The following is a 23,784-nucleotide window of genomic DNA, read 5'->3' on the forward strand; positions in this document are numbered from 1 at the left end:
ACGACATCTTAGCTTGAGAAGAACAGACACGTTTTCTCTATGGGGACCTTAAGGATGTCCCACATGAGGATGCTCAGATGGGTTATACTACTGACGGGGCTCCGGTCAACACAAGCAGGTTAGCAAACTAAAACAAAATACACATCACTGGTTTAGACAAAAAAAAAACGATATTTCACTTTATATTTCTGTCTATCTTTCTGTTTAAAGAATTTTCCCTTGATGTTGCGGACTCGACCGAGTCAACATACAGTTTATGGTCAACAACAGGTAATTGATTCATAGTGTGTTGAGTATTACAAACCAATCATGTTGATTTGTAATGTAAAAAGCTCTAGATTAGTTTTAGATCGGTCTTAATTTGTTTTTAAAATCCTAAATATTTCAGTGTATTTCAAGCGTTAGATTCAAGATTTTATTTGTCACATAAACTTTGTTAACATGTGAAACTTGCTGTTTAATGTTAATCTGGTATACTCCAAAGTCTGTGCATATAGAAGAGAATATAGAAAATAGAGTTAAATAAGATGTTAAAGGTCATTATATATTTATCCCAGTGTTTGTCTAAATTAAATCAGAAAGCAAGACATGTACAAATAAATAGACGTGAACTTTTTATATCAGTCAAAATCAATATGTTGAGTTTTACGTACCTGTATACATTTTTCTTCTGCTTTTAGCGCTCCCCACCACACCAAATCTATTGACAACAACATTAGGTATTTAAAATCTTTTTAGACTTAATAGTGTAATTTTGCAAACAATCACATATTAATAAATTCTCTTGATTCAGCTGAACCAGATTTTGGTCATCAATCCACCATCTGTAGCACATGGGGAAATTTCCACTTCAAGACATTTGATGGTCATTTCTTTCAAACGGCTGACACGTGTAACTACGTTCTGGCCGTAATGTGCGACACCGCTATTTCCGATTTTAACATCCAAATGCAAAGAAAGATTGTGAATGGCTCCGTCGCATTCAACTTAATCACAATACAGCTGGAGGGAATAGTCATCAAACTCAGGGATGGCAACATTTTCATGGACGACCAAGAGTGAGTTTTTCTATTATTAAGCAATAAAAAAATCTATTATCAAGCAATAAAGCTGTTGAAATGATTAAGAATGTTTTTTTATTATTTGCAAATGTTAAAATAATGGGATTATTTTTTGGTCAATTAAATAAAGCCAACAACACAAAGATAATGGGTTTGATTCCCAAGGTATTCAATGCAAGGTTAATAGCTTAGGATAAAAACATTTGGAAAATGTATAAATTTAAGTCAGAACCAAGATCAACAAAAAAAAATATGTATAGGATGTTTAGTTAAAAATGTACATTAAAATAATTAAAACAACAGTTTTTTATCAATAGTATTTCTAAATATTTGTTACATTGCACAACAATTTCCTGTAGCTCAGTGGTAAGATCATGGCGTTAACACTTACTTGGAAACAAAAATGTATAGGATAATGCAATGCAAGTCTGCCAAATGCATAAATGTAAATGTAATTAGTTACAATTTCCAGTATATAACCGTAGTAATATCTATATTAAAAAAGGGTGCCAATTTATTCTTCTCCACAAAGTCTGACAGAAACTTTTTGTTGTTGTTGCAGGGTGTCTATTCCGATCAATCAGAATGGAATTAAAATCGAGGGAAGCTTATCAAGTGCCAAGATCTCCAGATACGGTGTGACTGTCTTTTGGGAGGAAGCAGACCAGTCTGTAGTGGTACGGTGTATTATTACGGAATCTTTGAGAACATCTCAGCAATATTTGTGATCAACACGCCAAATGAAATCTGTGAAACTGTCTAAACTGTTTATCGCTGCGAGGAAACAAAGAGGGCTTATCCCGTTTCTATGACTAAAGTGCAGAAGGTTCTTCACAAACGCATGATGACTGTTTTAGTTTTATGCAAACACATAAAGCTTTAAGTGATATTTCATCCAAAAATACAAATTCTGTCATCATTCAATAAGACTCTTGTCATTTGAAACATGTATGACTTTCTTTCTTCTTCAGAACAAATAAGAAGATATTTTGAAGAATCTTCACTAGCCCCCATTCACTTGCATTGGTTTTGTGTCCATACAATAGAAGTGAATGGGGGCCAGTGCTGTTTGGCTACCAACGTTCTTCAAAATATGTTATTTTGTGTTCTGCGGTTGAAAGAAAGCCATAAAAAAATTGAAATAAAAAGAGTAAATGATGACAGAATTTTCAGTTTTGGATGAACTGTCCCTTTAAGGGGTTTTGGTCATTTATTTTAGTAAAGAGTAGATATGCTAAACATCAAGTAGGACTTAAAATCAAATACGGAAGAGAGAGAACCAATTTAGATCATTAATAGCTTAAATTATTCATAATAACAACAATAGTTTTTTTTATTATAACATTTTTTATTTTCTTCCCCCAGATTCAACTTGCTGAGAAGTACCGAGGCCAAACATGTGGTCTCTGTGGAGACTTCAATGGGAACAAGAGAAATGATATCGATCTCATTGGTAAATCACCTAGTTTTTTTACATTTAGGGCCTAATAAAGTGACTTGCATTCAGGTTTTTACATTTTATCTATTTATTCATCCCATGGGTAACAAACCTGTTATTCTGGTGTTGCTACGCCTTATTCCAATATTTACAATCTATCTAAAACGGCTAGACAAAAATAACAAATTTTAATATACCTATGTTTAATAGTTTTAACACCTGATACATTTAACATGGGGCCCATTTAACATCAGGTCCAGACAAATGGAAGGTCTCTTTATCAGCTGAATCATGTGAAAAAGTGACACTACAGCCCAACGAACAGTGTGACAGCCAGGTAAAACTCAAGACTTTTGAAACTATGTGAAAAGATTGTGAGACAGCATACAAATTTCTGCATTAACAAAATAATGGAAATCAATGAGTTACCTTTGTAAGAGTCTTCTGAAAGAGTTTTGTTTTTATCAGGCAAACATTTGCAAGGAGTATATCCAGAGTGCAGGTTTCGACGACTGTCGCCGTGTGCTGGACATGAGTTCGTTTGAGAAAGCCTGCGCAGACGATCTGTGTCAATGTAAAGGCAACCAGGAGTGCGTCTGCAACACGCTCACAGAAATTTCACGACAGTGCGCACACGCTGGTGGCAAGCCGGGGACATGGAGAACAGACCAACTCTGCCGTGAGTGTGATTTCTGGAAGATTGTGTAAATGTTGTCACAGTATACTTTACTTGCTTTAATTATATAGAATATTCACAGCAGCAATGACGAGTGTATCTGACAAACTGTTTTGTTGAGCAGCAAAGAAATGTCCGCTGAACATGGAATACATGGAGTGTGGAGGTCCATGCAAAAACACCTGCTCAGATCCAGATGGAAGCCTGTTGTGTACGGATAACTGTGTAGATGGCTGTTTCTGCCCGGACGGTAAGAATCTGGTTTTGAAACAAAGATGTTTTCTGTTTAAATGATACCTTTATGAAAATATATTTTACAATGAGATTTAGCTCACAATTAACTCAGATTTCTGTTGTTTCAGGCACTGTTGAAGATATCACTGGCAACGGAGGGTGTGTTCTTATAAGTAATTGTCCATGTGTGCACGAGGGCACATTATACCAGACAGGAGAGTCATACGAACATGCATGTAAATCATGGTAAGTCAGTTACACGTTTATGTCTACGTCAAATGTTAGATTATACAATGATAACATTGTTGGCGTAATGTGACAGCGTTTGTGCTGCTGGATACTGGACTTGTACGGATCTAGAATGTCCTGGAATCTGCTCTGTTGTGGGAGGCTCTCACATCACCACATATGATGGAAAAACCTTCAGCTTTAATGGCAACTGTGACTACATCCTTACTAAGGTGTGCCACTGTCAATACAAAAACTGCACCTCAACTATTAATATAAATACTGACTGAAATCACTTTTTTTTTTCAGCACTCCAACGATAGTAATATTGCTGTAATTGGAAATCTGGCAAAGTGTGAGCCAACCCGAGCAGACACATGTCTAAATTCAGTTTCGCTGATCATATTGGGGAACAGATTGACAACTGTGAGTGTTTATAATTGTATTTTATTATATTTATTTGAGCATAAATTAGATTATTATTTACTATTTGAAATTCAAAAATTACATGGAAGTGCATTGTGGGATAGTGAATTTTGTACAATATGGTCTCTGTAAACTGGACGTTAAATCAGATTGAGCAGGGAATGTCATGCAAAGAGAACCTGCATATTGTGCATATTGTACATACTACATAATCTAGTCGAAATATCTTTATTTGAGATCAATCTTTCTGAGCTCTGCTTCTCAACTTTGGTCAAACCATTTTTTTCTTATAATACAGATACAATTTTCGCCCAGTGGGACAGTCACACTAAATGGAATCGCTTCAAGTGGGTTTCCAATCTTCACAGGTGGGTTCGTCAAATATGAGGAACATTCTCTAACCTCATTGTGAGACAAAAAATACACGTTGTTTTTGAAATGCACGTGATGAAGTGAATCTTCATTCTTAAGTTTAATTTCTTATCCAAACGTTTCTATCGCAGAGAATGTTGACATCTTCAAGCCCTCCTCTTCCTACATTATCGCTGATACGAAGGGTCTTCGCCTAGAGATCCAACTGACTCCAATCATGCAGTTGTATATTGCAGCCAGCGCTACAGAGAAAGGCAAATTAAGTGGTGAGTTTTGTCATTCGGTTGTGCTTAAGAATGCATATTTTCTTAACTATTTAAGTAATGACCTCATGCTCTCAATAAAAGACAAACGTATAAAGACAAACATAATTTTATCTGTATAGTTTAATGATGACTATTGTCGTTCCATTCAGGTCTGTGTGGGAACTATAATGACATCCAATCAGATGATTTCAAAACACAATCAGGCCTCACAGAGGGAACACCAACAACTTTTGTCAACTTTTGGAAAAAAAACCCATACAGTTGCACAGATATTGAAAACACGTTCGACAACCCCTGCAGTCTGAGTGTGGAAAGAGGTACTTGGACTATAACATCAAATCATCATGAGAGCATACAGACGATTGAAAACGACAAGCAGTGATTAAATTTCGCGGAATATTCTTTTTTGTTCATCAGAAAAACTTGCAAAGGACTGGTGCTCCCGTCTCACAAACCCAAATGGAACCTTCTCCTCGTGTCATTCAGAAATAAGTCCCGTGACTTACTATCAAGTAAGATTCACACTTGTTTTCTTAAACATACATGCATACATGACACATTTGCTCTCCTTCATGATTGGGCTTCATCTTCTGCAGAGCTGCGTTTATGACACCTGTAAGTGTGCTGATATCGGGAAGTGTATGTGCGCCGCCCTCTCCTCCTACGCCCACGCCTGTGCCGCCAGAGGGGTCGTTATCCAGGGATGGATGGATTCATATCCCTGTGGTGAGATATTTCATTAACAAAACAATGTTTTGTTCTTGAATTATTGGTGTCATTCACATCATTTTGCAGTACTTTGCAATAATAAACACAAATGTCTGCTGCTCACAGAATCCAAGTGTTCAGACAACATGAAGTATGCCTACAACATCACCAGCTGTCCCAACACCTGTCGCTCTCTCAGCGGGATTGGTTACGCTTGCAAAGCATCATTCACACCTGTAGATGGCTGTGTTTGTCTTGAGGGCACCTATCTCAATGATGCAGGCACCTGTGTGCAAGGGGAGCAGTGCCCTTGTTTCCATGACAGCCAGATCATTGTTCCTGAAGGGTCCGTCTACGTAGATGGTGCTAAATGGTATGAATTTCACATTTCACACTCCTGATGCACTGTTGACCAGACCCATTTGCTCTTGATAACATCGCTATGTAAAAGTTAATGATATGCACCATTTTGTCATGTTGTAGCTTCTGCAGTTATGGGAAACTGCACTGCTCCGGTCAAAAAGGTGAGCTTCGACCACTAAATACAACTAATGAAAACACTAGTACGGTACAACGATTTTAGGCTCTTCACACATGCGTGTTTTGTTTTTAGAATGTGTGGCTCCAATGGTCTTCGTCAACTGCTCGGGAAGCGAACATGGAAAGAAAGGGACAGAGTGTCAAAGGACATGTCAAAGTCAAGATCTAAACAACTGTGTGAGTTGAGATGCATTAGGTGGATGGACGGGTTGATAGTTTAGGTTATATAAAGACTAATGAATTGGTCTGTTTGATGCATGGATATTATCCATAATGTATTGGATGCTACTGAATCAGGCTATTTGAAAGCCGCTGAGGAAAAACATATACCTTGTGGCTTTCTTTCGGTGACAGGTGAGCACTGGGTGTGTATCAGGTTGTGTGTGCCCAGATCACCTTCTTGCTGATGGAAAGGGTGACTGTGTGGAGATAGATAATTGCACTTGTACCCACGATGGATTAACTTATTCACCTGGGGACCAGATTCAAGATGAATGCAACAACTGGTGAGCCGTTCATTGCATCAATGTAGTACGACAGAACAAACACATTTTAATTAAAGATTCACTTTTTTATCTCTATATTTTTCAGCACATGCAAGAGCGGGATGTGGGCTTGTACGGATAAGGAATGTTATGGCACCTGCACCATCTATGGGGAAGGTCATTTCCAGACTTTCGACGGCAAGAGATATTCTTACCATGGGGACTGTGAATACATCCTAGCACATGTACGTTTACATCAGTTTGGACTTTTCCTACTTTAATTCGACTTTACAAATATTAAAATTGTTAAGACATAGTTTTAATTTCTGTCTCTGAGCATATGTTAAACAAACAAATGGTGTTTTGTATGATGCTTTTTAATCATTAAACTGGAAAACTTTCAATATGTTTTATGGAAAGTAACTATAACATCTGACATGAAACATTCTGAAACACCCTAGGATCACTGCAATAACGAACAGAGCCCATATGGGTTTCACCTTGTAACAGAGAATATTCCCTGTGGCAGCACCAGTTCTATTTGCTCCAAATCCATCAATCTTTTCTTCGGGGTAAGGCTAGTTCATTGTTCATAGTCACCTTAAATAAAGAATAACTGTATGTAAAAATGTGCACAATATAATAACTATTCAGTTATATTAATAAATGTGGTTCATTTTTAGCTGCTTGTTCGATTTACTTAAAAATGTGGTTGCAACATGATTTTTTTATGTTTCGTCATATAACCGAATCCTTTCATGTTGGGACAACATAAAGGAGTTGTGTTGTGTTTATCTTTAAGCTTTTGAAGAGTTTGTTATATTTTTGAGCGTTATGGTTACCATTGTTCAGAAAAGCGTTGCCTTTGGTTAGGTCGTGGGCGGTTACAATTCTTAATTTGCAATTCTGATGACTTCTATTGAATCAATACCTTCTTATTGAAGTTAAATGGAATGATATCTAATTAATGTTAAAAATGTATAAATGTACATCATTTTATTTTATTTTTAAGACACAAATTAATTTAATCAAGACTACTAAAAAAATAAGTTCATACAATAAGATTATAATGAATTGATTCAAACAAATTATATTTTCTTGGAGAAATGCAATTCAATTTCTTCATTAATTTAATTAAGTTCGTTCAACAACTTTTGTTTGGAGAGCACAAATGATTAAGCAAAAACGTAGCCGTTTAAAAACTATACGATGTAATAGAAATCCAACTAAATGCAATTAGCAGTCTCACTGCAACTTTCTATTCAAATCCTGTAGAGATACAAGGTGATTTTATCCGAAGCTGATGCAGTCAAAGTTGTCGTAAGCAATGGAACTGATTACCAATATCAAATCCATACTGTGGGAGAACACATAATCGTAGAGGTCAGAAAGCTTTTAAACTTAATCTGGGACAGAAAAACAAGTCTGATGCTTCAGCTCCATCCAAACTTAAAGGTATGCCTAACCACTACATACACTACACATAGCCACCCTCAACCCTTTCTTCACCCACTCAAATGTCCATGATCTCTATGACAGGGCAAGGTTTGTGGACTGTGTGGAAACTTTGACGGTAACGCGAATAACGACTTTGTGAAGCACGATGGAGAAGAGGTCACAGATGCGGTGGTGTTTGGAAATAGCTGGAAAGTGACGTCCAGCTGCCCGGAAGTGAACAGCTTGATGAATCCTTGTGAGAAAAACCCACACCGGAGTGCCTGGGCCATGAAACAGTGCAGCATCATTACAAGCAACGTATTCACCGATTGCCATTCACATGTATGTAAAGATATGATTTTTCTTTGCCTAGATTGCAAACTAAAAGTCATCTAGCTTTTATAAGTGAACTTCTCCGATTTACATGGATTCTTCACATTCATTAGCCATTGCTGATTCATGCATGTAATAAATACCAATAGTCTACTGTTATAAAGTTCTTGGGGTCTCTTGTCTCTAGGTGGATTCTGCCCCATACTATGATGCCTGTGTAAGAGACACCTGTGCGTGTGACACTGGTGGGGACTGCGAATGTTTCTGTACCGCAGTGACTGCGTATGCTGCTGAATGCAGAAAAAAAGGAGCTTGTATCGCATGGCGTAGTCCAAACATTTGTCGTAAGTCCCAAAATTCTTCTGGGGGGCGGGGGGCTGTGGCTTCTCGTTTAACAGGAAAGTTGTTTCAGGGCCATGTCTTGAACGTTTCAAAACCACTGAAATTTTAATAATTGTAGTGACGAAATCAGCATAATATTTGAAAAACAACAAAATTACACAATACTGTTGCTAAACCTTCAAAGTGCCTATCTAGAAGCTTATCCTTAAACCTTATTTATACAATTTTTCTAAATATGCCATTTGTGATGTTTTGACTAATAAAAATGAAAATTCTGACTGAAATGATGCTTTTGCAGCATTATTCTGTGAGTACTACAACAACCCACAGGGTGAATGTGAGTGGCATTATAAAACCTGTGGTTCGACCTGCATGAAAACATGCGGAAACCCATCGGGGACCTGCTCCAATCAAATTCCTCTCCTTGAAGGTATGATTATATTTAAATCTCTAAAAGGATGTTAATGTACAAAACTTCTGAAAGAATTAATCAAAGAGGGCTTTTTATAGGATTCTACTAATACCTGTGCAAACTATACTAATTCTGCCCATTTTATTTTCAGGGTGTTTCCCTCAGTGCCCTTCAGAGAGGCCATTTTTAAAAGAGGAAACCAGAAAATGTGTTACAGAGCCAGAGTGTGCTCCTAAATGTGATTATGATGGAAAAGAGTTCAAGATTGGAGAAACTGTTTACCACACCACAGATGGGTATGGCATGTGTTTCATTGCTGTGTGTGGACAAGATGGAACAATAAATAGAACTATTGAAACATGCACCACAACAGCTCCACCATTCACTTTTACTACTCCACCCCAACAAACTACAATGCCCTTAACACAAGCAACAACACAACCTTCAACAGAAGCAAGAACACAACCACCAACGACTGCTGTAACTCCTGGTACACCTGGTCCAACACAACCCACAACACAGCCTTCAACAGAAGGAAAAACACGACCATCAACGACAACTGAAACTATTGATACACTTCCAACACACGCTTCAACAGAAGCAACACCACAACCATCAACGACTGCTGTAACTTCTGGTATACTTCCAACACAACCCACTACACAACCTTCAACAGAAGCAACACCACAACCATCAACGACCACTGAAACTACTGGCACACCTCCAACACAACCCACTGCACAACCTTCAACAGAAGCAACACCACAACCATCAACGACAACTGAAACTACTGGTACACTTCCAACACAAGCTTCTACAGAAGCAACACAACAACCTTCAACGACTGCTGTAACTACTGGTACACGTCCAACACAACCCACTACACAGCCATCAACAGAAGCAAGAACACAACTATCAACGACCACTGAAACTACTGGTACACTTCCAACACAACCTTCAACAGAAGCAACACAACAACCATCAACGACTGCTGTAACTACTGGTACACCTCCAACACAACCTACTGCTCAACCTTCAACAGAAGCAACACCACAACCATCAACGACCACTGAAACTACTGGTACACCTCCAACACAACCCACTGCACAACCTTCAACAAAAGCAACACCACAACCATCAACGACTGCTGTAACTACTGGTACACCTCCAACACAAGCTTCAACAGAAGCAACACAACAGCCATCAACGACTGCTGTAACTACTGGTACACCTCCAACACAACCCACTGCACAACCTTCAACAGAAGCAACACCACAACCATCAACGACCACTGAAACTACTGGTACACCTCCAACACAACCCACTGCACAACCTTCAACAGAAGCAACACCACAACCATCAACGACCGCTGTAACTACTGGTACACCTCCAACACAACCCACTACACAGCCATCAACAGAAGCAAAACCACAACCTTCAACGACCGCTGTAACTACTGCTACACCTCGAACACAACCCACTGCACAACCTTCAACAGAAGCAACACCACAGCCATCAACGACCACTGAAACTACTGGTACACCTCCAACACAAGCTTCAACAGAAGCAACACAACAACCATCAACGACTGCTGTAACTACTGCTACACCTCGAACACAACCCACTGCACAACCTTCAACAGAAGCAACACCACAACCATCAACGACCACTGAAACTACTGGTACACCTCCAACACAACCCACTGCACAACCTTCAACAGAAGCAACACCACAACGATCAACGACCGCTGTAACTACTGGTACACCTTCAACACAAGCTTCAACAGAAGCAACACAACAACCATCAACGACTGCTAAAACTACTGGTACACCTCGAACACAACCCATTGAACAATCTTCAACAGAAGCAACAAAACAACCATCAACGACCACTGAAACTACTGGTACACCTCCAACACAAGCTTCAACAGAAGCAACACAACAACCATCAACGACTGCTGTAACTACTGGTACACCTCCAACACAACCCACTGCACAACCTTCAACAGAAGCAACACCACAACCATCAACGACCACTGAAACTACTGGTACAACTCAAACACAACCTTCAACAGAAGCAACACCACAACCATCAACGACCACTGAAACTACTGGCACACCTCCAACACAACCCACTGCACAACCTTCAACAGAAGCAACAACACAACCATCAACGACCACTGAAACTACTGGTACACCTCCAACACAAGCTTCAACAGAAGCAACACAACAACCATCAACGACTGCTGTAACTACTGGTACACCTCCAACACAACCCACGTCACAACCTTCAACAGAAGCAACACCACAACCATCAACGACCACAGAAACTACTGGTAAAACTCAAACACAAGCTTCAACAGAAGCAACACAACAACCATCAACGACTGCTGTAACTACTGGTACACCTCCAACACAACCCACTGCACAACCTTCAACAGAAGCAACAACACAACCATCAACGACCACTGAAACTACTGGTACCATTCAAACACAAGCTTCAACAGAAGCAACACAACAACCATCAACGACTGCTGTAACTACTGGTACACCTCCAACACAACCCACTGCACAACCTTCAACAGAAGCACCACCACAACCATCAACGACCACTGAAACTACTGGTACAACTCAAACACAAGCTTCAACAGAAGCAACAAAACAACCATCAACGACTGCTGTAACTACTGGTACACCTCCAACACAACCCACGGCACAACTTTCAACAGCAGCAACACCACAACCATCAACGACCACTGAAACTACTGGTACAACTCAAACACAGACTTCAACAGAAGCAACACAACAACCATCAACAACCGCTGTAACTACTGCTACACCTCCAACACAACCCACTGCACAACCTTCAACAGAAGCAACACCACAACCATCAACGACCACTGAAACTACTGGTACACCTCCAACACAAACCACTGCACAACCTTCAACAAAAGCAACACCACAACCATCAACGACTGCTGTAACTACTGGTACACATCCAACACAAGCTTCAACAGAAGCAACACAACAGCCATCAACGACTGCTGTAACTACTGGTACACCTCCAACACAACCCACTGCACAACCTTCAACAGAAGCAACAACACAACCATCAACGACCACTGAAACTACTGGTACACCTCCAACACAAGCTTCAACAGAAGCAACACAACAACCATCAACGACTGCTGTAACTACTGGTACACCTCCAACACAACCCACGTCACAACCTTCAACAGAAGCAACACCACAACCATCAACGACCACAGAAACTACTGGTAAAACTCAAACACAAGCTTCAACAGAAGCAACACAACAACCATCAACGACTGCTGTAACTACTGGTACACCTCCAACACAACCCACTGCACAACCTTCAACAGAAGCAACACCACAACCATCAACGACCACTGAAACTACTGGTACAACTCAAACACAAGCTTCAACAGAAGCAACACAACAACCATCAACGACTGCTGTAACTACTGGTACACCTCCAACACAACCCACTGCACAACCTTCAACAGAAGCAACAACACAACCATCAACGACCACTGAAACTACTGGGACAACTCAAACACAAGCTTCAACAGAAGCAACAACACAACCATCAACAAACACTGAAACTACTGGTACACCTCCAACACAAGCTTCAACAGAAGCAACACAACAACCATCAACGACTGCTGTAACTACTGGTACACCACCAACACAACCCACTGCACAACATTCAACAGAAGCAACAACACAACCATCAACGACCACTGAAACTACTGGTACACCTCCAACACAAGCTTCAACAGAAGCAACACAACAACCATCAACGACTGCTGTAACTACTGGTACACCTCCAACACAACCCACTGCACAACCTTCAACAGAAGCAACACCACAACCATCAATGACCACTGAAACTACTGGTACAACTCAAACACAAGCTTCAACAGAAGCAACACAACAACCATCAACGACTGCTGTAACTACTGGTACACCTCCAACACAACCCACTGCACAACCTTCAACAGAAGCAGCACCACAACCATCAACGACCACTGAAACTACTGGTACAACTCAAACACAAGCTTCAACAGAAGCAACACAACAACCATCAACGACTGCTGTAACTACTGGTACACCTCCAACACAACCCACTGCACAATCTTCAACAGAAGCAACAACACAACCATCAACGACCACTGAAACTACTGGTACACCTCCAACACAAGCTTCAACAGAAGCAACACAACAACCATCAACGACTGCTGTAACTACTGGTACACCTCCAACACAACCCACTGCACAACCTTCAACAGAAGCAACACCACAACCATCAACAACCACTGAAACTACTGGTACACCTCCAACACAAGCTTCAACAGAAGCAACACAACAACCATCAACGACTGCTGTAACTACTGGTACACCTCCAACACAACCCACTGCACAACCTTCAACAGAAGCAACACCACAACCATCAACGACCACTGAAACTACTGGTACAACTCAAACACAAGCTTCAACAGAAGCAACACAACAACCATCAACGACTGCTGTAACTACTGGTACACCACCAACACAACCCACTGCACAACATTCAACAGAAGCAGCAACACAACCATCAACGACCACTGAAACTACTGGTACACCTCCAACACAAGCTTCAACAGAAGCAACACAACAACCATCAACGACTGCTGTAACTACTGGTACACCTCCCAAACAACGCACTGCACAACCTTCAACAGAAGCAGCACCACAACCATCAACAACCACTGGGACTACTGGTACACCTCCAACACAACCCACTTCACAAACTTCAACAGAAGCAACACAACAACGATCAACATCCGCTGTAACTACGGCTACACCTCGAACACAACCCACTGCACAACCTTCAACAGAAGCAACACCACAACCATCGACGACCACTGCGACTACTGGTACGCCTCCAACTCAACCCACTGCACAACCTTCAACAGAAGCAACACCACAACCATCAACGACCGCTGTAACTACTGGTACACCTCCAACACAAGCCACTGCACAACCTTCAACAGAAGCAACACCACAACCATCAACGACCACTGAAACTACTGGTACAACTCAAACACAAGCTTCAACAGAAGCAACACAACAACCATCAACGACTGCTGTAACTACTGGTACACCTCCCACACAACCCACTGCACAACCTTCAACAGAAGCAGCACCACAACCATCAACAACCACTGGGACTACTGGTACACCTCCAACACAACCCACTTCACAAACTTCAACAGAAGCAACACAACAACCATCAACATCCGCTGTAACTACTGCTACACCTCGAACACAACCCACTGCACAACCTTCAACAGAAGCAACACCACAACCATCAACGACCACTGCGACTACTGGTACGCCTCCAACTCAACCCACTGCACAACCTTCAACAGAAGCAACACCACAACCATCAACGACCGCTGTAACTACAGGTACACCTCCAACACAAGCCACTGCACAAACTTCAACAGAAGCAACACCACAACCATCAACAACCACTGAAACTACTGGTACACCTCCAACACAAGCTTCAACAGAAGCAACACAACAACCATCAACGACTGCTGTAACTACTGGTACACCTCCAACACAACCCACTGCACAACCTTCAACAGAAGCAACACCACAACCATCAACGACCACTGAAACTACTGGTACAACTCAAACACAAGCTTCAACAGAAGCAACACAACAACCATCAACAACTGCTGTAACTACTGGTACACCTCCAACACAACCCACTGCACAATCTTCAACAGCAGCAACACCACAACCATCAACGACCACTGAAACTACTGGTACAACTCAAACACAAGCTTCAACAGAAGCAACACAACAACCATCAACATCCGCTGTAACTACTGCTACACCTCGAACACAACCCACTGCACAACCTTCAACAGAAGCAACACCACAACCATCAACGACCACTGCGACTACTGGTACGCCTCCAACTCAACCCACTGCACAACCTTCAACAGAAGCAACACCACAACCATCAACGACCGCTGTAACTACAGGTACACCTCCAACACAAGCCACTGCACAAACTTCAACAGAAGCAACACCACAACCATCAACAACCACTGAAACTACTGGTACACCTCCAACACAAGCTTCAACAGAAGCAACACAACAACCATCAACGACTGCTGTAACTACTGGTACACCTCCAACACAACCCACTGCACAACCTTCAACAGAAGCAACACCACAACCATCAACGACCACTGAAACTACTGGTACAACTCAAACACAAGCTTCAACAGAAGCAACACAACAACCATCAACAACTGCTGTAACTACTGGTACACCTCCAACACAACCCACTGCACAATCTTCAACAGCAGCAACACCACAACCATCAACGACCACTGAAACTACTGGTACAACTCAAACACAAGCTTCAACAGAAGCAACACAACAACCATCAACAACCGCTGTAACTACTGCTACACCTCCAACACAACCCACTGCACAACCTTCAACAGAAGCAACACCACAACCATCAACGACCACTGGAACTACTGGTACACCTCCAACACAAACCACTGCACAACCTTCAACAGAAGCAACACCACAACCATCAACGACCGCTGTAACTACTGGTACACCTCCAACACAAGCTTCAACAGAAGCAACACAACAACCATCAACGACTGCTGTAACTACTGGTACACCTCCAACACAAGCCACTGCACAAACTTCAACAGAAGCAACACTACAACCATCAACAACCACTGAAACTACTGGTACACCTCCAACACAAGCTTCAACAGAAGCAACACAACAACCATCAACGACTGCTGTAACTACTGGTACGCGTCCAACACAACCCACTGCACAACCTTCAACAGAAGCAACACCACAACCATCAACGACCACTGAAACTACTGGTACAACTCAAACACAAGCTTCAACAGAAGCAACACAACAACCATCAACGACTGCTGTAACTACTGGTACACCTCAAACACAACCCACTGCACAATCTTCAACAGAAGCAACAACACAACCATCAACAACCACTGAAACTACTGGTACACCTCCAACACAAGCTTCAACAGAAGCAACACAACAACCATCAATGACTGCTGTAACTACTGGTACACCACCAACACAACCCACTGCACAACATTCAACAGAAGCAACAACACAACCATCAACGACCACTGAAACTACTGGTACACCTCCAACACAAGCTTCAACAGAAGCAACACAACATCCATCAACGACTGCTGTAACTACTGGTACACCTCCAACACAACCCACTGCACAACCTTCAACAGAAGCAACAACACAACCATCAACGACCACTGAAACTACTGGTACACCTCCAACACAAGCTTCAACAGAAGCAACACAACAACCATCAACGACTGCTGTAACTACTGGTACACCACCAACACAACCCACTGCACAACATTCAACAGAAGCAACAACACAACCATCAACGACCACTGAAACTACTGGTACACCTCCAACACAAGCTTCAACAGAAGCAACACAACAACCATCAACGACTGCTGTAACTACTGGTACACCTCCCACACAACCCACTGCACAACCTTCAACAGAAGCAGCACCACAACCATCAACAACCACTGGGACTACTGGTACACCTCCAACACAACCCACTTCACAAACTTCAACAGAAGCAACACAACAATCATCAACGACTGCTGTAACTACTGGTACACCTCCAACACAACCCACTGCACAACCTTCAACAGAAGCAACACCACAACCATCAACGACCACTGAAACTACTGGTACAACTCAAACACAAGCTTCAACAGAAGCAACACAAAAACCATCAACGACTGCTGTAACTACTGGTACACCTCCAACACGAACCACTGCACAACCTTCAACAGAAGCAACACCACAACCATCAACGACCACTGAAACTACTGGTACACCTCCAACACAACCCACTGCACAACCTTCAACAGAAGCAACACCACAACCATCAACGACCGCTGTAACTACTGCTACACCTCCAACACAGGCCACTTCACAACCTTCAACAGAAGCAACACCACAACCTTCAACGACCGCTGTAACTACTGCTACACCTCCAACACAACCCACTGCACAACCTTCAACAGAAGCAACACCACAACCATCAACGACTGCTGTAACTACTGGTACACCTCCAACACAACCCACTGCACAACCTTCAACAGAAGCAACACCACAACCTTCAACGACCACTGAAACTACTGGTACACCTCCAACACAAGCTTCAACAGAAGCAACACAACAACCATCAACGACTGCAGTAACTACTGGTACACCTCCAAAACAATCAACTGCACAAACTTCAATAGAAGCAACACCACAACCATCAACGACCACTGAAACTACTGGTACACCTCCAACACAACCCACTGCACAACCTTCAACAGAAGCAACACCACAACCTTCAACGACCGTTGTAACTACTGCTACACCTCCAACACAACCCACTGCACAACCTTCAACAGAAGCAACACCACAACCATCAACGACCGCTGTAACTACTGCTACACCTCCAACACAACCCACAGCACAACCTTCAACAGAAGCAACACCACAACCATCAACGACCACTGAAACTACTGGTACACCTCCAACACAAGCTTCAACAGAAGCAACACAACAACCATCAACGACTGCTGTAACTACTGGTACACCTCCAACACAACCCACTGCACAACCTTCAACAGAAGCAACACCACAACCATCAACGACCACTGAAACTACTGGTACAACTCCAACACAAGCTTCAACAGAAGCAACACAACAACCATCACCGACTGCTGTAACTACTGGTACACCTCCAACACAACCCACTGCACAACCTTCAACAGAAGCAACACCACAACCATCAACGACCACTGTAACTTCTGGTACATTTCCAACACAACCCACTACACAGCCTTCAACAGAAGCAACAACACAACCATCAACAACCACTGAAACTACTGGTACACTTCCAACCCAACCCACTAAAAAGCCTTCAACAGAAGCAACCACACAACCATCAACGACCGCTGTAACTACTGGTACACATCCAACGCAACCCATAACACAACCTTCAACGGAGTTTACAGTGCAAACAGAATCAATTAGAACAGAAACTCATGCCACTTTACCACAAGTGAATGTTACAACATGTTCTTGCACATATTTAAATCAAACGTTTGCACCAGGTAAATATCCCTTTCACAATATTTTCTCCTTTACACTTGCTTTTGGTTTTTGAGTATTTATAAACCTTAACAATGTTACTCAGTACTTTTGCCTCTTTCATATATTAACAGGGTCTGTCATTTACAACCAAACTGACAAAGCAGACTGGTGTTACTTTGCTTACTGCAGCTCTAGCTGTACTACTCAAGTAACTAAGAAACCGTGTCATCAAACCACTACAGTTCCACTTTCTACAGTTGCCAGAGATTGTACTGATGTCAATCGAAAGGTAACCTGGAAAAAACAAATAGCTATAGTTATGTACAATTTTCCATAGCATACTAAACATTGCAAAGAAGAAAATGTTTAAAACTGTTGTAATGTCATTTGGGATCTTTAGATATTTTTAATAATTGATTCATTTCCAACAGAATGGAGAATCATGGACTGATGAATGTAGCACGAAAACATGCATAGATGGCCATGTAACGTCAACCCTTGTACAGTGTGATCCAAATGACGCCCAAATACCTACATGTGCCAATGGACTTACACCTGAGAAGGTTTATTATAACAATAACTGCTGCTACAAATATGAGTGTCCATGTAAGTTAACAAGTTTTTTTTTCATTTATTTTGAATATGAATGATAATGGTTCTGACCAAACAAATAACAACCATTGTGCTTGGAAAAATATTCAATTTGTTTTCTAAAACAACAGGTAAATGCAGTGGCTGGGGTGATCCTCATTACAAAACTTTTGACGGAAAATATTACACTTTCCAAGGGAACTGTTCCTACGTATTGGTCCGAGAAATCGTTCCTAAACATGACATCAGTGTCCATGTTAAGAACTATTACTGTAACAATACAAATAATTTTGCTTGCCCTGAGTATGTGGTGGTGAATTACAAATCCTATAAAGTCAAGATGACTAGCGACAGCGAACAGATTCAGGTGAGTGAAAGGCATAGTTCACCTGGAACAGAAAATGTTGCTCCGAACACGTTTGACTGTCTTCCGTAGAACACTAATCGGCATGTCATGTCGGTTTTGGCACACTGTAACATAGTGTCATTTAAATACTTACAGGTCTTTGTCAATGATGTTATGAAGCTCCCAACCTTCATGAATGAAGCCTTCATCATCACCTCCTCTGGCATGGCAGCGACTTTAACCATCCCTGAAATCAAAGCTGAGATATTAGTTAATCATCATGGCTTTGAGATCAAACTTCCATTTTCCAACTTTAACGCTAATACAGAGGGACAATGTGGTGAGTACACATTAAAGCTCTCCTAGCAAAAACGATAAAGATGTGCAATTATTTTACATCTGTCTACAGTACTTTATTTCATGTTTGCTTCTACAACGAAATTTAGGAATTACGTTACTTTGGCTTCTCAATTTCCTGACACACCATAGGCTGGCCATGTCACAATTTATATAACTATCACGATTGTTCGCTTCAAATAATACAATTCTGTTGGTAATTTAAGGGGTCTGTGACAACGACCAAACAAATGACTGCAGACGTCCTGATGGAAAAACTGACGAATCATGCGAGCATATGGCACAACTTTGGGCAGCCACCCCAGAATGTCAAAACTCCCCACAAAAGCCACCTGTAGCCCCACCAACCTGTACAGCAGAAGCCTGTGAGCTCATCAAAAGCGAGTAAGGAAGAAATGACCAAGATTTATTCATTTCACTATGTAGAAACTGTTGAAAAACAAGCATAAACAAATTTAGAAGTGTTCGAGTTTAAAAGTTTAGCAAAAATCTTTAATGCTACTTTTCAGTTTGTTCAATAAGTGCCATGAAGTCGTTCCATATCAAAGCTTTTATGAGGCATGTAAATATGACGTGTGCAACAAGAAAACTCCATCGTTAGTCTGCGCCAGTCTGGAGGCCTACTCACGGCAGTGTGGTGAGGCATCCGTCTGTGTCGACTGGAGAAACGCAACTGAACTCAACGGGCTCTGTGGTAAGAAGTGAACACAGAACCAAGCAAGCACTTAAACAGTCAATTAAATTTAAATTATTTAAATTAAACCCAATGAACTTAAACTGAGCCAAACTTTTGAGAATTCTTGAATTAGCCAGTTAAATAGATTGAACATATTATTGTTCATATTCAAATTACAGATCATTAAAAGTCTAAATATTTTGGGTTTTCATTTTAGACAACAAGTGCTCCAATAACAAAGTGTACAAAGCATGTGGGCCTAAAGTGGAAAAAACTTGCAGTTCAAGGTAAATAACTGCGCATCCATGCAAAAAACAGACCTCTATGTGTTGTTGTGAAAATGTAATGCTCCTAAATTCACTTTATTTAACACATCTGATATGTGCTTCTGTTGTATTTTTCTACCTACAACCAGATACAATGAAATGTTTGTGGACACAGAGTGTCTAAAGAATGAAACAAGGTTTACAGAAGGCTGTTTCTGCCCGGATAACACCTATCTATTTAGTTCAATGTCAGATACATGTACAGCTAACTGCGGTAAGAAATGCTACTTAATTGACTTTTTTTGTATGTTAGATTAATGCACTTTAATGGAATATATTTGTTAATGTGTTTTAATCCCATATTTGCAGATTGCGTTGGCCCTGATGGATTACCTAGACAGGTATGATTTACATGGCATTTAGCGCTAAGGTTCTCTCCAAATAAGAATGAAATCATAGGCTTAAGTGATTTTACTAATTTTAAAACAAATAAAGAGGATTTGAACAGACTTTCGTTGCAATACCTAACAATTGTCTACATATTTTCCCTTCTGTAGCCCGGAGATACATGGACCATTGGCTGTACAACGTATAAATGTTCTGATGAGAGCTTTGGTGTTGTGAAAGAGCCTGTTATATGTCCAAGTATAGAGCCATGTGGTGAAGAATACAAAACAACTTTGAGCAACTGCTGTCCAACTTGTGGTGAGTTATCAGTACATGCCTAATATTCCTAATATTCCTCTTTCTTCAATGTGATTGACTTAAAACTAAAGAATAAGACAAAACAGACAAAAATACGCGAGATATAAATGACCATTTTGACATAACACATAGTGCAACCTTTAAATTAAACAGACATAAATGCCTAAAAATGCAATAAAACCTTTGAAATTTATTTTTCTAAAATCAGAATGCAATGTCGAGCTGTGTCTTAGCAAGAAATGTGATGTGGGATACGAGTTCGCAACAAATGCATCTGGGGAGGGTTGCTGTCCAGCCTGTGGTAAGTTTAGGATTATGTTACGGTGTTGGTATAAAGCTGAATATATTGCTCTACACAACACTTTAAAATTGGCAAATCTTTAATTACTCAATTGTTTCAATAATTACACAATTTCTAACAAAAATCAATTCTGAGCAGTTCCCAAAGATGTCTGCGTGTACAATGGCAATGAGTACAAAGTGAGTATAAGAATCTTTCAGAAGAACCTAATGTGTATAACCAACTAATCAAACACTTTAGGCTTTGTAGCGCTGGGTTCACGTTTCCCTTTTCCTCCTTTTCTCTAGCCTGGCGTTAAAATCCCCTCAGATCCATGCACCCAATGCAGATGTGAAATGGAAAGAGACCCAGAGACTAACCTACATGTTGTGCAATGTTTCTCAATGATGTGTGAACCTTGTGGTCAGGTAATAATGATTATTTATGCTTTCGAACGGGTTACTTCACTTTATGAAGAACAATAGTTGAGGAAGGTAAAATTAATATAATATGAGGGTCCAATGTAAAAAATTGAAACGATCAAAGCTGTTCATTCATCATGATATTGCCGATTTTAATGGATTTAGTCAATGTGACAATGCAGCTGTCAACTTTGCACCCCAAAGGGTTTTGAAGAGGTGAGGGTGGAAGGAGAGTGTTGCCCAACATGTAAGCCATCGGGATGCATCTACCAATCCAACAGCACCTTACAAATTCTCAAGGTACAATTTTTTTTAAATTTCTTAACATTCTACTTCAGCCAAAGAATCTTCTCTGTTCTTTAGTCTTCATCCACCCTGAATTTTGTTTTGTTAGGTCGGAGAAGTGCACAGATCCGCATGCGAGACGTTGACCTGCCATGTAGTCGATGGGTCATTTTTAATAGAAAAGACAACAAAACAATGCCCTGAATTCAATTCAGATGACTGTTTGCCCGTAAGTAGATTATATGTAGCTTGTAACATGACATTCTTACTCTGTATTTTGTATGAGGTATGACTTAAATTTGACTGATGATTAAGAAAATGTGTTTGGTTGTGATGTCTTAAACAGGGGACTGAGAGATTGGATGCAGATGGATGTTGTCAAATCTGTAAGATATCTTTTGCCACTAATAGTAAAGTTTAAACAGTAAAAATGTATTTATCAAGAAAGCACAGGATCAAATATATCACTTTTTATGAAATGGTATATTAATATGAATATATTTATGAAAATATATACATTGTATGTGTATTTGTTTGTAAAAACACAAAATAAATATGCACAGTGCAAATATTACATAGGCCTATATCATACATTGCACACATTACATTTATCATGTAAACTCAAAACTTATATTCTGGATGCAATTAATCGCTAAACAGCCCTAAGTATTAGAACATGTCTATGCATCTGACGTATTGTTTCTCAATAGAGCCTATTACAAGCCTGTGTCTGTTCATTTAGGTGATCACAACGACTGCAACCTCCTAAAGAATACCACTCATGTGAACGTAAATGACTGCACATCCATCGATCCTATAGAAGTGACGTCCTGCAGTGGCCACTGTGACACCCTATCAATGTAAGAGCTTGTGCAGATCATCCTTTAATAAACTGTACAGTCATAAGTTAACTCCTAAGTCATAAGTTTTTGTACACATACACAGGTATTCAATGGAGGCAAACAAAATGATGCACAGCTGTTCTTGTTGTCGGGAGTTGAAAACCAGCACGAAACAAGTGAAGCTGAAGTGTTCTGATAACAGCGAGATCACGCATGACTACGTCTACATTGACAGCTGTCAATGCGAGCTGACCAAATGTCAGGACTGAAGACTGGACAGCAGCTAAATTCAACCTCTACTTAACCTTGCTTTGATTGAATGTGACTATTGCAATTTAAAAAATATTTGCAAGATTGAAAGATAATGGTGAATGAATTAAAAATCTTCCCGCTTTTATACTTATGGCAAAGTTCATTGTAATCACTTTAATGTTTCTCTTCAATAATCTTGGTTCTTCTATAAAAATAATAAAATGACATATAGAATAGTTGATTTCAATGCTTAACACAATAAAGTAATCAACCTGCAACAAAAAACATCCACTGTTTATCATTTCACACTTCATCACATCAGTGAAAACACAACCACTAGGGGCGCTACACTATTATGCTGTGTGTAAACGTAATAATGTTTACTTCAGCATCCTTATAGTCCTTTCTTTCTGCCCTTACAATTGTTTACAAATTCACATGATTACTTTATAGTAACGAAGACAATTCACGTAATATTTCCAATCCCAACCCATCAATCTAGGAAACAAATCAGTTTGACAGACTGTGGTCGATACAAAGCATATTGTAAATAAATGTACAGGTACATTTAAAAAAATGAATATCG

The 23,784-nt window shown here is 40.4% G+C and overlaps 1 protein-coding gene across 1 annotated transcript; it reads left to right on the plus strand.

Moving 5' to 3' along the window:
- The first annotated feature begins 13 nt into the window (after positions 1-13).
- Positions 14-23,456, plus strand: LOC130414660 (mucin-2-like). Its single transcript, XM_056740675.1, has 54 exons — positions 14-118; positions 211-270; positions 681-719; positions 794-1,058; positions 1,624-1,738; positions 2,427-2,514; positions 2,754-2,836; positions 2,968-3,178; positions 3,300-3,425; positions 3,538-3,655; positions 3,732-3,870; positions 3,947-4,063; positions 4,362-4,431; positions 4,567-4,701; positions 4,851-5,018; positions 5,119-5,213; positions 5,298-5,427; positions 5,536-5,782; positions 5,893-5,933; positions 6,023-6,126; positions 6,304-6,455; positions 6,541-6,679; positions 6,896-7,006; positions 7,710-7,889; positions 7,974-8,213; positions 8,392-8,548; positions 8,845-8,976; positions 9,110-9,961; positions 11,989-12,013; positions 12,110-12,235; positions 13,616-13,897; positions 14,072-14,431; positions 14,825-15,019; positions 16,490-16,734; positions 16,955-17,061; positions 17,668-18,196; positions 18,308-18,465; positions 18,608-18,782; positions 18,899-19,134; positions 19,270-19,453; positions 19,677-19,854; positions 19,980-20,164; positions 20,364-20,433; positions 20,562-20,686; positions 20,782-20,813; positions 20,970-21,117; positions 21,326-21,418; positions 21,557-21,597; positions 21,706-21,825; positions 22,024-22,119; positions 22,214-22,333; positions 22,451-22,490; positions 22,847-22,964; positions 23,050-23,456. The coding sequence occupies exons 1-54, from the start codon at positions 40-42 to the stop codon at positions 23,213-23,215; spliced, it is 8,547 nt and encodes a 2,848-aa protein (XP_056596653.1). The 5' UTR covers positions 14-39; the 3' UTR covers positions 23,216-23,456.
- Positions 23,457-23,784: the final 328 nt, after the last annotated feature.

Source organism: Triplophysa dalaica, chromosome 24, assembly GCF_015846415.1.
Source record: "Triplophysa dalaica isolate WHDGS20190420 chromosome 24, ASM1584641v1, whole genome shotgun sequence".
Classification (NCBI taxonomy): domain Eukaryota; kingdom Metazoa; phylum Chordata; class Actinopteri; order Cypriniformes; family Nemacheilidae; genus Triplophysa; species Triplophysa dalaica.

What these genes read in the sequence shown, in the direction of transcription:
- LOC130414660 (XM_056740675.1), top strand. Translation starts at nt 40, where the DNA reads ATGGGGACCTTAAGGATGTCCCACATGAGGATGCTCAGATGGGTTATA. An exon ending in AACGACTGCTGTAACTACTG is followed by an intron (nt 12,014 to 12,109) that starts GTACACCTCCAA and finishes CTCCAACACAAG; the next exon opens with CTTCAACAGAAGCAACACAA. An exon ending in AACGACCGCTGTAACTACAG is followed by an intron (nt 15,020 to 16,489) that starts GTACACCTCCAA and finishes CTCCAACACAAG; the next exon opens with CTTCAACAGAAGCAACACAA.